Source organism: Hypomesus nipponensis, chromosome 21 (assembly GCF_054491055.1).
Source record: "Hypomesus nipponensis isolate SF chromosome 21, ASM5449105v1, whole genome shotgun sequence".
Classification (NCBI taxonomy): domain Eukaryota; kingdom Metazoa; phylum Chordata; class Actinopteri; order Osmeriformes; family Osmeridae; genus Hypomesus; species Hypomesus nipponensis.
This window is the reverse complement of record NC_140381.1, coordinates 3,173,814-3,187,500: the sequence shown is the minus strand read 5'-3', so window position 1 is coordinate 3,187,500 and position 13,687 is coordinate 3,173,814. Positions and strand designations below refer to the sequence as shown.

The following is a 13,687-nucleotide window of genomic DNA, read 5'->3' as shown; positions in this document are numbered from 1 at the left end:
ACACACACTCACACACACTCACACAAGCTCATGGAGCACCTGGTCATTGATCAAATGACATTAGTGTGGATTTTGTGTGTGAGTGTGTGGATTGTGTGTGTCTGTGTGTGTGCTGTTTAACCCTGTAACATTAACCCAACTGTGCTTCACTGCTCGCTCACCCAGGCATACCCCCAGACACACAGCCCTCAGTTCCAAACCTGCTCAACTGAGACAGTGAGAGAGAGAGAGAGAGAGAGAGAGAGAGAGAGAGAGAGAGAGAGAGAGAGAGAGAGAGAGAGAGAGAGAGAGAGAGACAGAGACAGGGAGAGACAGGGAGAGAGAGAGAGAGAGAGAGAGAGAGACAGAGACAGGGAGAGACAGGGAGAGACAGGGAGAGACAGGGAGAGAGAGAGACAGGGAGGGAGCATTTGGGGGATAAGGATTACCTTTAGCCAAAACAGTAAGAAAGAAAAAATTGAGGAGAAGAAAGACAGGATAACGATGCTCTTTTGACCCCTGAGGAAAATCGTTCACTTGGCCTACCCTTTTAGTATCATTATTATATATATATATTTTTGTATTGTTTTATATTTCCTTATTTCCTCATGCACTTGTTTTTATGTGAAAATCTGATCTCCCGGTCGTCTCTCATCGTCGCGGAGGGGAGGTGAAACATTCCTTCGCTTCTCTGTTTTTCACTTTGACTTGGTCGTAACCCTTTTTTTTTTTTCTTGACTTGGCAGCTCATGGTTTAATGTGTTTTAAAGAACTTTGGTTCAACGCTCCTACAGCACACACACACACACACACACACATCCTTCTAGGCTTGCAGAGGGTAATTCAGGACACGGCTGCCATTTTGGGTCAAACTCACTTCCTCATCGATAAGTTATTATTCCACGGTTGTTCCAGTATGTACTTCCCTCTCACTGACACATCAAAACACACACATACACACAGCCAGACACACACACACGGCCAGACACACACACACACAGTAGCCCCTGTGTGTCTCCATGTCCAGACTGTGGGCCAGGCGTCTCCTAGCTGGACTATACTGTAGCGACTTTGTTTGGGAGCCGACCAGTCACCCTCCCTATCAAGGAAGGCCATTGTGTTCCGGAACCCATTCTGCCGTCAGTCCATCAACTGCCCAGAACCGGTTAGGGTTAGGGAACCCGAACCCAAGAAAGACCCACATGAACACAGAGAGACTTTTTACCACTTCTTCCAGCCCTCAGTTTATCCCTCTCTCTTTCTAAATGGTACCAAAGTGCTGGTGGCTCGGAGCGTTTCTTTGTTTTCTTCTCGTTCGTCTTCATATTATTTATATCCATCCTCTTTGTCGTTCCGCTGAGATTGTCAGGGATGTCATTTGTGATAGAGAGATAGAGACCGAATTGTTTTCTGTTCTCAAAAAGCTCCTCTGTTTTCTGTTTCTGTTGCATGCTGAGTCATAGATTCTTTCTCCTCATCTGTGAAACGACAATTTGCACCTTACTGTTACCGAAGCCTGAAGGAATTTTTTGTTTTTGGTGTTGTTGTTGTTGTTTGTTTGTTTTTGCTTTGTTTATTTTCAGGGAGGACAAATTGTTACAATTTTGTTTGTCCTGGCGATGACTACGAGGTTGACGACTGCTAGGCTAGTCGAGCTAACTTCCTTAGCCTCCCAAGCTAACTTGCTAGCTAAATGGTTGCTGGGCGAAACCCTTTGTGTTGTAAACAGGGTTTCCATTGGTTCATTTGTTGGTTTGCTACGTGTGCTTTTTCAGTACTGAGTCATCTGATAGGACATGCTTGTCTCCTGCGTGGTGACAGTTGCCCCTGCTCTGTGTTGGTGTATTATGCTGATCTTAACCACTAGGGGGCATGTTCTCCCCCCCCCCCCCCCACCCCCCTGAGTCCCCCGTGAGACAGGACACACACACACTCACACGCACACACACGCACGCACACACACACACGCCAGCCAGACTGGGTGAGGTTGTCCCCTACAGATGAGCTATGAACAAGTAACACACCCTCTGTTTGTCACAACTCCTGTTAGAGTGATTGTGCTGTAGCACACACACACACACATGCACACACACGCATGCTCGCACACGCACACAACCAACATAATCAGTTTCTTCCGTCCAGCTTGTGCCCTTGAGAGAGTAAAGGTCACCGAGGGACAAAGAACAAGAAGTGGCATTAGGCCACACATGCTTTCCCCCGCCTCTCTCTCCCCCCCCTCCCTCTCTCTCCCTCTCTCTATCTCTCTCCCTCGCTCTTTCTCCCTCCCTCTCTCTCTATCTCTCTCCCTCCCTCCCTCCCTCCCTCCCTCCCTCCCTCCCTCCCTCCCTCCCTCCCTCCCTCCCTCCCTCCCTCCCTCCCTCCCTCTCTCTATCTCTCTCCCTCTCTCTCCCTCTATCTCTCTCTCTCCCTCCCTCTCTCTCCCTCTCTCTCCCTTTCTCTCCCTCCCTCTCTTTCTGTACTTCCGCCCCTCTCTTTCACTGTCTCTCTCTCTGTCTATTTCTGACTACCCCCTTCTCTCTCTTTCTGTCACACACACACACACACACTCGCTGCCCATCTTGGCACCAGACAGGCCATAGTGCTGGCGCTGCCACCCACCCCAGGGCCCCCAGGGGGCGCCCACTGTCTGCAGGCAATTAACCAACAGGGCTGGTTGCCAGATCCATCTAATCTCATTCCCCCTCCTGGGCCGCTGGTTGGCTTGCCAGGTTTTTTTTTTTTTTTTTTCCTGTTTACCTTTGTGTTACCTCTCAGAAAATGAAGGTTGTGATAGGTCACCGCGTTGCTCATAAAAACATGCGCCCCGCGTGATTGGCTGTGAGTGACGACAACTCTGCCGATTGGCTGGGCAGGGTTGTGAGGAGAAGCCGTCGAGCGACAACAACACCTCCCCCTACACAAACACACACATTCCATACACACACATTGCAACACACCCTAATGCACTGATGTGTTATTGTAGAAATCAATGGCTTTGTTTTCCCATTTCTTTTTCGGGCGGGGTTTGTCAGTCTTTTTATATTTTGTACGTGAATCTTTATGACTTGTGTGTGTGTTTTTTTAATGGATTGTTGGGTCCGCTTCCATGTAACACTGTGTATAAGTGTGTGTGTGTGAATGTTGATGTGTGTGTGAGCAGATATCTGTAACGTTCTGTGTCTTTGTGTTCAGCAACCATTTGTCATCAGCCAATGCAACGTGCCAGTGACTCCCAGATAGACCTCATCCTGACGAGAAAGAGATGGAGGAGGGAGGAAAGGAGGGGGAGGAGGAAAGAGAGAGGTGTTTTGCATAAGAAAAAAAAAATATTTACGAGAAAAAATATACTTTTAAAAAAGGATATTTTTCTCCAAAGTGGCGACTCACAAAAAAAAAGTTACAAAAAGAGAGTGTACATTTATAAGTTAATGGTTGAAAAATGAAAAATAAAAACCATTTGTTCTGTATATGAATGGCTCTATTAACCATGAAAAGTGAACAAAGTTATGAATTCTATGACAAAAGAAATATAATAAATTAATTTTAAAATTGTAACATCCTCGTTTGTGTACAGTACGTGTGTGTGTGGCCGTGAATTGCAGTGCTTTGCATCAGTCTGATCTTGCGCTAATCTCCAGTCTCCAGATCCACTCATGGGAGGCCTGCTCTGGCAACAGACCTCCAGGTCCACAAGGGGGCAGCACTGCTGCAACCCTCACCTTCACATCACCACATCCAACACACTACCAGGCTAGACTGCACCTGCCTTGACTAAAATAGAAGAAGAAAAGACACAATCTAACACAACAGCACAGGACCCAGTCGTTTTCACGGTAGAAAATAGCAAATAAAACATGATCAGGACGTGCCTGATAAGAACTGTTCATCGAACCCAGTTTCTGTGGACTAGGGTGTGACACCACAACGCTGGACCACAATGCCCCGGAAATGGGTTGTTGTGAAGCTGGGCGGCCTTGGCACAACAGGAAGCAGGACAAGTACGAAACAGGAAGCAGGACAAGCACAAAAGGATAATGACGATGCTGGTTTAGAAACAGCTGTAGGCCAACGTGCTGTGGTGTAAATCGTCTGGTGTATGTTTACTTCTTTGTCCTTTTCACCTCCACCTGTGTCTGTGTGAATCGGTGAAACTCACTCCTCAGGTACTTAATGGGCCACCCGCAGTAGGAAATAGTTAGCTTTTCTTTGGCGTAGTTGGTAGTGGTTGCGCTTGGAAGTCGAGAGGTGGCAGGTTCGACTCCCCGTGGGGGTGAACATTGTCCAGATACCTATGACAGAGCTTGCAAGACCACGTCCGTTACATACCCGCTACATCTGGGTCTGCGAATGAGAAGCATCTGATGGAGTATGTTTTTCCTTCCCTCTGTTGCCCTTTCTTCTGTTTCCCCACAGCACACACACACCGGAGAGAGGTAAATAAGGACCTCATGCATTAGTGATAGCAGGTAGTAAGACTCCCCATGCCAAGGTCTGGATGGCGGCCAGACTGAGGGCGAGAGAGAGAGGAGGGAGGGGTGGGAGAGCAGAGGGGAGATAGAAAGGAGGGAGAGCAAGAGGAGGACAAGGGGGGGGAGATTGAGGAAGAGAGGAGAGAGACTGAGATAGCGAAGGAGAGAGGGAGAAATGGAGAGGAGGGGAGAGAAAGAGAGAGAGAGATGAATGGAGCGAGGGAGGAAAGGAGACAGTATTTCAAAAGAATGACTGGGTGGGGTCAGGATAGCTGTGGTGACCCAGGCTGTAATTAGCCTCATGGCTAGAGTGCAAGTGTGTGTGTGTGTGTGTGTGTTTGTGTGTGTGTGTGTGTGTGTGTGTTTTCAGAGCGTGTCTGCTTTTGTCTGTGTGCGTGTGTGTCCATGTCATGTGGAGGTTACATTTATAAACACTGTGGGGACATTGCTGCGGTTACGGTTGGCCACTCTAACGGAGACCTCAGGTTTTTTTCAAGGGTCAGTTGAAATGACGGGCAGAAACACAGGCAACCTGTCTATCCAATGAAAAAAGTAGACAGTTTTATTACAGCATCTTGATACACATCACAGTAGAAAAAAAAACGATATTTACAGAATATATAAACACATTTGGGCAACACTTTACACAAAGGACACGTTACAGTAACCACCGCGTTTTCGCTGGAGGTATCGCCATGGAAATGCATGACAGCTACGTCATCTTCCTGCCAAGTGTCGCCCTCATTAACTGCCTGTGTATGAAATCAAATCACGCGTGATGAAACGAGGTTTCGCGCAGGAACGCTTGAGCACCTTGGAGTCACGAGCACCGGGATCGGAGACAGAGTGGTGTTTCGACCATGTCACCTCACAGGTGTGCCTGAGTCATCTGTATCTTCCCCCATCCCCTCCCACCCCACATCCCCTCCCACCCCACATCCCCTCCCACCCCACATCCCCTCCCACCCCACATCCCCTCCCACCCCACATCCCCTCCCACCCCACATCCCCTCCCACCCCACATCCCCTCCCACCCCACATCCCATCCCACCCCACATCCCCTCCCACCCCACATCCCCTCCCACCCCACATCCCCTCCCACCCCACATCCCCTCCCACCCCACATCCCATCCCACCCCACATCCCATCCCACCCCACATCCCATCCCACCCCACATCCCCTCCCACCCCACATCCCCTCCCACCCCACATCCCATCCCACCCCACATCCCCTCCCACCCCACATCCCCTCCCACCCCACATCCCCTCCCACCCCACATCCCCTCCCACCCCGTGTCTGTATGAGGACGAGGAGAGGATGATTGGAAGTTGTGCGTTTCAGGTAGTAACTACTCCGCATGTCTCCTGGCCTCCGTCTAACTTGCTGTCAAAAGCAACATGGGCCCTGGAGAAACGTAGAATCCGTTACTGGGTTCTATCAAGTTCCACAGGGTTCTACAGGGTTCCACAGGGTTCTAAAGGGTTCTACTGGGACTGTCAAGTTTGAGTTGTGAGATCCTGAGCTGGTCTCAGCCCTGTAAACTGACACGGGGGAACCAGAAGTCAAACTGACTCTTGGAAATATGCTGCTTACATTAAACGGTGAACATCTCGGTCGGCTGGATACCATGCATACCATTCTGGAACGAGTGTGTGCGTGCTTGTGTGCTTGTGTATGTCTCTGTGTGAATGTGTGTCTACAGTGCGTGTGTGTGTGTATTTGACTAAGGTAGATATGAATCAGGTAGAAGCAGATCAGAGGGAGGCCTATCTGCAGGTGACTGAGAGAGACACACCGGACTGGATCAGACTGGATCAGACTGGACTGCAGGATGAAGCTCCTCAGTTCAATCAACCAACGCTGCAGGAATCTGGTCTGCCTTCCACCAACGACCATTCCCCTTTCTCTATCTGATTTTCACCTTGATTCTGTCTGTCTGTCTCCCTCTCCCTCTCCCTCACCCTCACACCCACCCTGTCTCCCTCTCTCTCTCTCTCTCTCTCTCTCTCTCTCTCTCTCTCTCTCTCTGTCTCTCTCTCTCTCTCTCCCTCCCTCGCTCTTAACCTGCTGTCTAACCCCTGAGAGTGGAAGGTCTGGTTGTAATCAGGTTGTAATCAGAGAACCGTCACACTTCCTGTTTCTGCACTGAAGAAAAATAGCCCATGGAGAGAGAGAGAAAGAGCGGGGGGGAGAGAGAGAAATGGATAGAGGGAGAGACAGAGATGGTGAAAGACAAGGAAGAGAGGGAAGAGGAAACTAGCGAGCGAGGGGAGGGGGAGAGAAATGTTGAGAAGGAGAAAAGGAAGAGAGACAGGTAGAAAGAGAGAAAGAGAGAGGTGGCCTAAATTGACCTAAAGAAAAATAGCACTCTTGAAAACTCTTGTTAACACTTCCCCCTTGTGAACCTTGTAACCTATAAACCTGTCTGTGAACTGTGGTTCCTCTTATGATCAGGCCCATACCCTGTCACACACACACACACACAGATCTCTCCATACCCTGTCACACGCATGTGTCTGTGTGTGTGCACGCGTGTGTGTGAGTGTGTGTGTGCTGTCTTACTCCAAGCCTTCCCACAAGGCAGCATTACAGCTCCTACAGCTGGCCATGCCCAGCAGATGGTGTGGCAGCAGAACTGGGGGGGTTGGGGGGGGCAGGACATCAGCCACAACACTGGGTTTGAGCCGGCCTAACCTGACATGAAACCCTAACTCCACATATGCTACTGAGACGAGAGTCTGAGCACAGCCCGGCACAGCTTCTTCACACAGCACTGTGTTTGGTAAGAGAGAGGGGACGGGAGAGAGAGAGACAGAGAGAGAGAGAGAGAGAGAGAGAGAGAGAGAGAGAGGAGGGAGGGAGAGAGAGAGAGAGAGAGAGAGAGAGAGAGAGAGAGAGAGAGAGAGAGAGAGAGGGAGATCATTTCACTGCATATCAAGGGATTGCAGGTTTAAATCCGCCCTGTACTGAACTTCACGTCTGAGGAAAGGATCTGCAACATGAATCCATGACTGTTTGATGTTCTGACTGTGATCAAGCTCCTGCCTCGTAGCGACGGGCCGCATCCTGAGAAACACACCCAACCAGCACTCAACACCAGAACAGCGTTGCTGGGTTACCTGAGGTAACTCAAGTAATTAAAGTCATAGCAACCGTGCTCGGTAGGAAACACAGGGGCCAGGGGTGGGTAACACACACACGCATGCATGCAAGGTCCAGCGTTAACACCTGAGGTCGTAAAATGACACTTTTAAACTGTAAAAAGGACAAACCTGACTATATGCCTCAGGACATTCTCACTACTTTACACGTCTGTACATGAATGAACCTGCTCTGCAGCTTCCGTGACTCTATAACACTGCCTGGGCATCTATATAACTATATACAGCTGAAGGACTTATACACCAATACAGCTGAGCCATCAATATACAAATATAGTGTAGTGATCAATATACCGACACAGCTGAACAATCAATATACTGTTCCAATACAGAGGATCGATCAATAAACCAATCCAGCTGAATGATGAAGTTATCGGTAAAGCTCTTGTGGGACAAACAAAGCATGTCTAGGAGCTCCTATGCAGCTGTGGGGCGAGGTGGTCGAAGAGGTTCTGTTACACACAGCGGAGTGGATTGACACTGCGCAAAAGTTAGTTTCTCACTGAACGGTCTCCTGATGACCTCATAACACCGATCTGATTGATGATTGGTTCCTGTTCGCCTGTCGGCTCACACGCCGCCCCTGAGGGAAAAACACGCTGGCCAACGGCACCAGAGACTAATGGGACAAACAGGATTCAAGCCAGAGGTTCCACTCCGTAGGTAGTTTACAGTGGGGCGCATGTGAAAGGTCGAGCGAAACCCAATCCAAAGTCCTGCCCTGATGCCTCTTCCAAGACAAGGGCGAACCAGAATGCAACCATGCCCCCCCCCCACCCATCCACCACCTTCCTTTTTTGGTCCCCCCCCACCTCAAAGTTCCAGGGTCCCCCCCTTCCCTCCACCCCCCCTTCACCTCCACCCCCCCTTCCCTCCACCCCACCCCACCTTCACCTCCACCCCCCCTTCCTTTACAGGCTGTCGTCCCCCCCTCCCCTCAGAGTCCCACGGTCTTTCCCCCCCCCCCCCCCGGCTCCCTCACGGGTCGCCGGGGGCCACCAGGTACCCGTTGAAGGTGATGTAGACGTCCACGTCGTCGCTGTACACGGCGTTCTCCCGCTCGCGCTTGTACAGCCGCACCCACACCTCGTCTCCCTCCGCCAGCCCCAGCATCACGCTCTGGCTCTGCATGATGGAGCGCTCGCTGGGCTGGGCGTACAGGATGGCCTGGGGCTCCTCGTTCCTCACCAGGTGCAGGTAGGTCTCCTTGAAGTTCCACGTGTGGATGTTGACGTTGAAGAAGTAAACGCCGGCCACGCGGCAGTAGAAGCGACCCTTGAACATGTTGAAGTGCTCCTGGGGGTTGACGAACACCGTGTCGAACACCAGGGCCTGGTAGTAGTCCTCGCTGTGCAGGGACTTGCGGCGGCCCACGGAGAAGGAGGAGTGCTGGGCCTTGCAGGCGTCCCCCGGGGAGCCCGCCTGGCCCTTGGTGCCTTTAGGACCCAGGGGACCACGGTGACCGGGAGGGCCTTCCACGCCGGGCTTACCGGGAGTCCCCCTGTCTCCACGGTCGCCTTTGTCGCCTGGGTAACGGAGGGAAGGATCCGGAAGCACAAGTGTGAATTGTTTATTCTTGTTCATTTGTTATGGCTGAAGAAATAAACGGTCTGGGGTAATACTAGGTTAACTTAGTGGGAATGAGAGACAGTGTGTGTGTGTGTGTGTGTGTGTGTGTGTGTGTGTGTGTGTGCGTGAGGGACATGCACAGTAATATGCAGTTATCACAGACCACCACGTGTAACCACAGCTGACAGGGGAGGATCGTCTTGGACCGTTCTATAACTCAGGATATTAAATACACATGTTCGGAAATTGACTGTATCTCTCTGATTTTCCTTGTGTGTGTGTGTGTGTGTGTGTGTGAAAGGAAAGGATCTGTACACTTGGCGTTCATGTTGGTTTGGTCTGCCAGATGTAGCTGGCTAACCCTGTCCCAACCCCGGGCCTTAGGGAGAGTTCTACATCATGTGGATGGGACTGGAGCAGGGAGGAGCAGATGCTGCGAGGGCAGACTGACGTTCATGTGGATTTAAATCTGTGAAAGAGCGGGATTAGACATGCAAGAATCTCCATGGAGACCAGGGGTAACTTCCTTATCTTAGACACACTTGGAAAGAAAGAAAGAAAGAAAGAAAGACAGTTTACCTTTGAGGATGGTCATGTTGATAAAGGTGCGGACTTCTGGAATCTTATTGGCTGGGGCGGGCCGACCGACAGAAGGGGATTCTGGGGGATCCATGTAGTCGCAGCATCGCCTGCAGATTCTGGGCGGAGGCCTGGAGGGGGAGGGGACACACCCTGCCAGGGGGAGGAGCAACAGCACAGAGAGACACGCCCACGACATGGCTACCACACCTGGATGGGAAAGGGGAAAAGAAGAGAAGGGGGGGGGGGGGGGATGGATGGATGGATGGATGGATGGATGGGAAAGGAGGAGAGAGATGAGAGTGAAGGGAGTTGGAGAAGAAAGAGAGAAAAGTACAGTTATGACTATGACCAGCAACAGATGTGTTAGCATTGGCTAAGTAGTCAAGACATACACACATAAACAACACCCCCCTCTCAGCAGTGCTGTTGGTATGACCCAGGTTAGTGTGAGCACACAGTCAAAACAAGGAGTCTGGTTACCACACGTCTGACTGACTGAGCGCCAGTATCAATATACTGCACACAGTTTACTGGAGTTAACCTTGTCACAACCTCCACCACACAACCCTCTCTGCTCTCTCTCTCTCTCTCTACCTCCTGCTCTCTCTCTCTCTCTCTCTCTCCTTCTCTCCCCTTCCCTCCTTTGTCCTCACCCCTCTCTACCTCCTTCTCTCTCTCTCTACCTCCTTCTCTCTCTCTCTACCTCCTTCTCTCTCTCTCTACCTCCTTCTCTCTCTTTCTGTCCCTCCTTCTCTCTCTTTCTGTCCCTCCTTCTCTCTCTTTCTCTCCCTCCTTCTCTCTCTTTCTCTCCCTCCTTCTCTCTCTCTCTCTCTCGCTATTTTTCTCTCCTTGCGGCTCTCTGGTTCTCTATTTTTCTTTCTCTCTCTTTCAGTTGCTGACGTGAGGGCCACGTTCCTGTATTGCTATGGAAACCTGCTGGTTATGATGGAGAGCAGGGTAACGGAAGAGAAGAGAGAGAGAGAGAGAGAGAGAGAGAGAGGGGTGGGGGGGGACGGGTGGAAGAGAAGAGAGAGAGAGGGATGAAAGAGAGGAACACAAGACAATATTATTGTAGCACTGTTGTTCTACTTGTTATTGTTGCTCTGTGCCTGCTATTTGAGATGTTATTCTGCGCTGCGCCTGGTCAAATACTTCCCGTTCCGTGACCGTAACCACCAAAGACCAGTTTCAACTACGTACTTTCCAACCCTTCTTTTTCTCCTACTTTCTGCATACATTGGCCGCGCTCTTAGAACGCTCCGAAGAAGCTCTTAGCGTTAAGAGCTTCTAAACGAATCTGGAAAACGCGGCCATTATTTGTATGTAATCCCTTTAGTTTGAAATCTCTGCTAAGTGAATCACATTACATTTCCGTTACAATTTCTAAATAATCTGTCCAATGCATGTGTTACCCCAGACGACCTGTTTCCACACCCCCTCTGGGATGAGGCTGTGACAGAGAGCTTTGGGTTTCATTGCTGACATTTACAACCTCACTTCCCCTCCTCCTGTCTCTCCTCTTTCTCTCTCGTCCAACTCCTTTTCCCCTCCCTTCTGTCCATTCTGTGCTCCTTTGTGCCTCCTCTCCTTTTCTTCTCCTTCCCCTTTCCCTTCTCTTCTTTCTCTTGTGTTTCCGGAACAACTTGGATCGAAGGTCCCAGAGACACATGTTGAGGGTTTACAGTTGGACTCTCTCTAGAGAGCATGGAGGGAGTCGAGAGAGAGGTGGGGGGATGGAAAAATAATAGAGAGGGTTGTGTGTGTGAGAGAGAGAGAGAGAGAGAGAGAGGGAGACAGAGAGGGAGAGAGAGAGAGAGAGAGAGAGAGGAGACAGAGAGGGAGAGAGAGAGAGAGAGAGAGAGAGAGAGAGAGAGAGAGAGAGAGAGAGAGAGAGAGAGAGAGAGAGAGAGAGAGAGAGAGAGAATTCAGACAGGATTTAGTCAACGTTCAGTGAGGGACCAATGTTAACTGTAGTCAGGCTGATGGATAGACCATTGCTGACAGAAGAATGGATGACATAACCTCATGTTACAGTTGAGCCAGTCTATCATCCTCTACTTATCCCCATGACATGTATACAGCTCTACACTCCGCTGTCAATGATCTGTCTGCACGCCTTGTAACAGATGAAGTGATAAAGTGAGATTGACACCGTTGATGGAAGATCATTAAAAGAGACTGCATCTGATTGCGCTCCATCAGCGTCCAAAAAAACAAAAACAAAAAACGTATCGCTTAAGAGCACGCTCCTATTTGTAGTAGCCTACCATTCAAACTGTTGTCTGATTTGACTGTTCGTTCGAAACATAGGCTAGATAGTTTTTCATGTGGAACAGTGCCAGTAAAATGTTCATTGTTTGGACTCGGATCACTGGTTGCCGAAGCATAGGCTATTTCTAATAATGAATAGAACGCCCCATTGATTCATCCAATGTGGGTTTTTGTTGACATCATTAGGCTACCTTCTTCCAACTGTCAAGTCACGCCGTGGTGATGACACACACGATCACAGAAGCCACGTCTGCAACGGCGGAGAGGGACCGTTTGGACACGAGAGATGTATTTCCACCAGACTGGGTGTTATAGCCTGTTCGTGCAGGAGCCTGTAAAACGTGCAAGTCCTTTCTCATTCTTTTTTTTTTCATTCTTTGAATGCAAGGAACACTGCTGAGTTGGCAAGTTTTGCGTCCAACAAAAGAAACCGCTAAATGGAAAAACTTCGGCGTCTATCTCGATTCCATTCAGTGACTAATTTGTTGACGTGTCAGCAGTAAAGAAAGAGAGAAAGAGAGAAAAAAGATCGTCTATGATGGCGAAAATCTTTACAAAAGTTTTCAGTTCACAAAGTTCTGATTGACTTACCTCGCGCTTCTGGTCTGCAGCAAAGCTTGAGAGGATGTATTCGTGTCGATCAGCTGTGCGCGCGGAGAATGTTGGAACAGGGAAGGATTCCTTACTCAGCCTGTCTCTCTATTCTCTCTCTGTTCTCTCTCTCCTCCCTATACTCAGAAACCGTTGGTTATCAACCTCCCTTTTTCTGTCTCTTTCTTTTGCTTCATTTCTCAATCATGCCACATTACGGATCAACTCCAGACAGAAAGCATATGCAGTTTTTCTGAATTAGGCCTACTTTTTGTATAGACCTGTATATATGGAGCTGTTTATTTTCTCTGCCTCATAGCCTCCTGGGTATTTCCACAATAGCAATCAAGGAGAAATATTATTCTAGAGTTTACAATTCTACCATCTCTCATTCTCACACTATTCTCCCTTCCTCTCTCTCTCTCTCTCTCTCTCTCTCTCTCTCTCTCTCTCTCTCTCTCTCCCTCTCTCTTCTCTCTTTCTCTTCTCTCTCTTTTTCTCTGTCTGTTTGACTCTCTACTTCCCTGTTTCTTTCTCTCTCTTTCCATCACTTATCTCTCTCTTCCCCTGCCATTTATTTCTCTCCCTCCACCACTTTTCTTTCTTTCTCCCCCACTTCTCTCTCTCTTTCTCTATCCATGCCTTCACACCCACACACCGTCAGTCTTCTGAGAGAGGGTGCGGTCTGTCAGTCAGGAGTCGGGGAGCTGCTAATTGCAGGGAGGTAGAAATCATCTGTCTCCGGTCTGCTGTGTAATCAGAACAGATGTTCTCCACGGAATCCCGCTGTTTCAAATTCCTGGAGAACCCGGAGACGAGTTCTCCAGATTCTGTTCTTCTCGGTCGGTGGACGGTGAACCCAGGTGGGGGGCCAGCCCGGATCAGCCCGTGGATGAGTGACAGCGCCCGGTTGCTTCGACCGACTGATTACGGACGCCCCCTCGACGGTAAAACTGCGCTTGTTGTATGAAGGGCATATGGACCAATCCAACGCCTCTGTGAATTCTTATTTCCACTTCAGTCCAATCAGACGACAGCTGGCTCAGAGGAGAGCTGGTTCTGTTT

At 49.6% G+C, this 13,687-nt stretch overlaps 1 protein-coding gene across 1 annotated transcript; it reads right to left on the bottom strand.

The window, feature by feature from the left end:
* Nucleotides 1–8,587: 8,587 nt before the first annotated feature.
* On the bottom strand, nucleotides 8,588–12,944 carry c1qtnf6b (C1q and TNF related 6b). The gene is made up of 3 exons (XM_084685934.1): nucleotides 12,623–12,944; nucleotides 9,758–9,967; nucleotides 8,588–9,135 (listed from the first exon to the last, which is right to left on the bottom strand). Exons 2-3 carry the CDS (start codon nucleotides 9,954–9,956, stop codon nucleotides 8,588–8,590), a joined length of 747 nt encoding a protein of 248 aa, XP_084542060.1. The 5' UTR covers nucleotides 9,957–9,967; nucleotides 12,623–12,944.
* Between the last annotated feature and the right edge of the window lie 743 nt (nucleotides 12,945–13,687).

Excerpts from the sequence above, each read along its gene's own strand:
- c1qtnf6b (XM_084685934.1), bottom strand. The coding sequence starts at position 9,956 with ATGTCGTGGGCGTGTCTCTCTGTGCTGTTGCTCCTCCCCCTGGCAGGG. Across the intron at positions 9,136-9,757 it reads CAACATGACCATCCTCAAAG|GCGACAAAGGCGACCGTGGA; the intron begins GTAAACTGTCTT and ends TCCGTTACCCAG.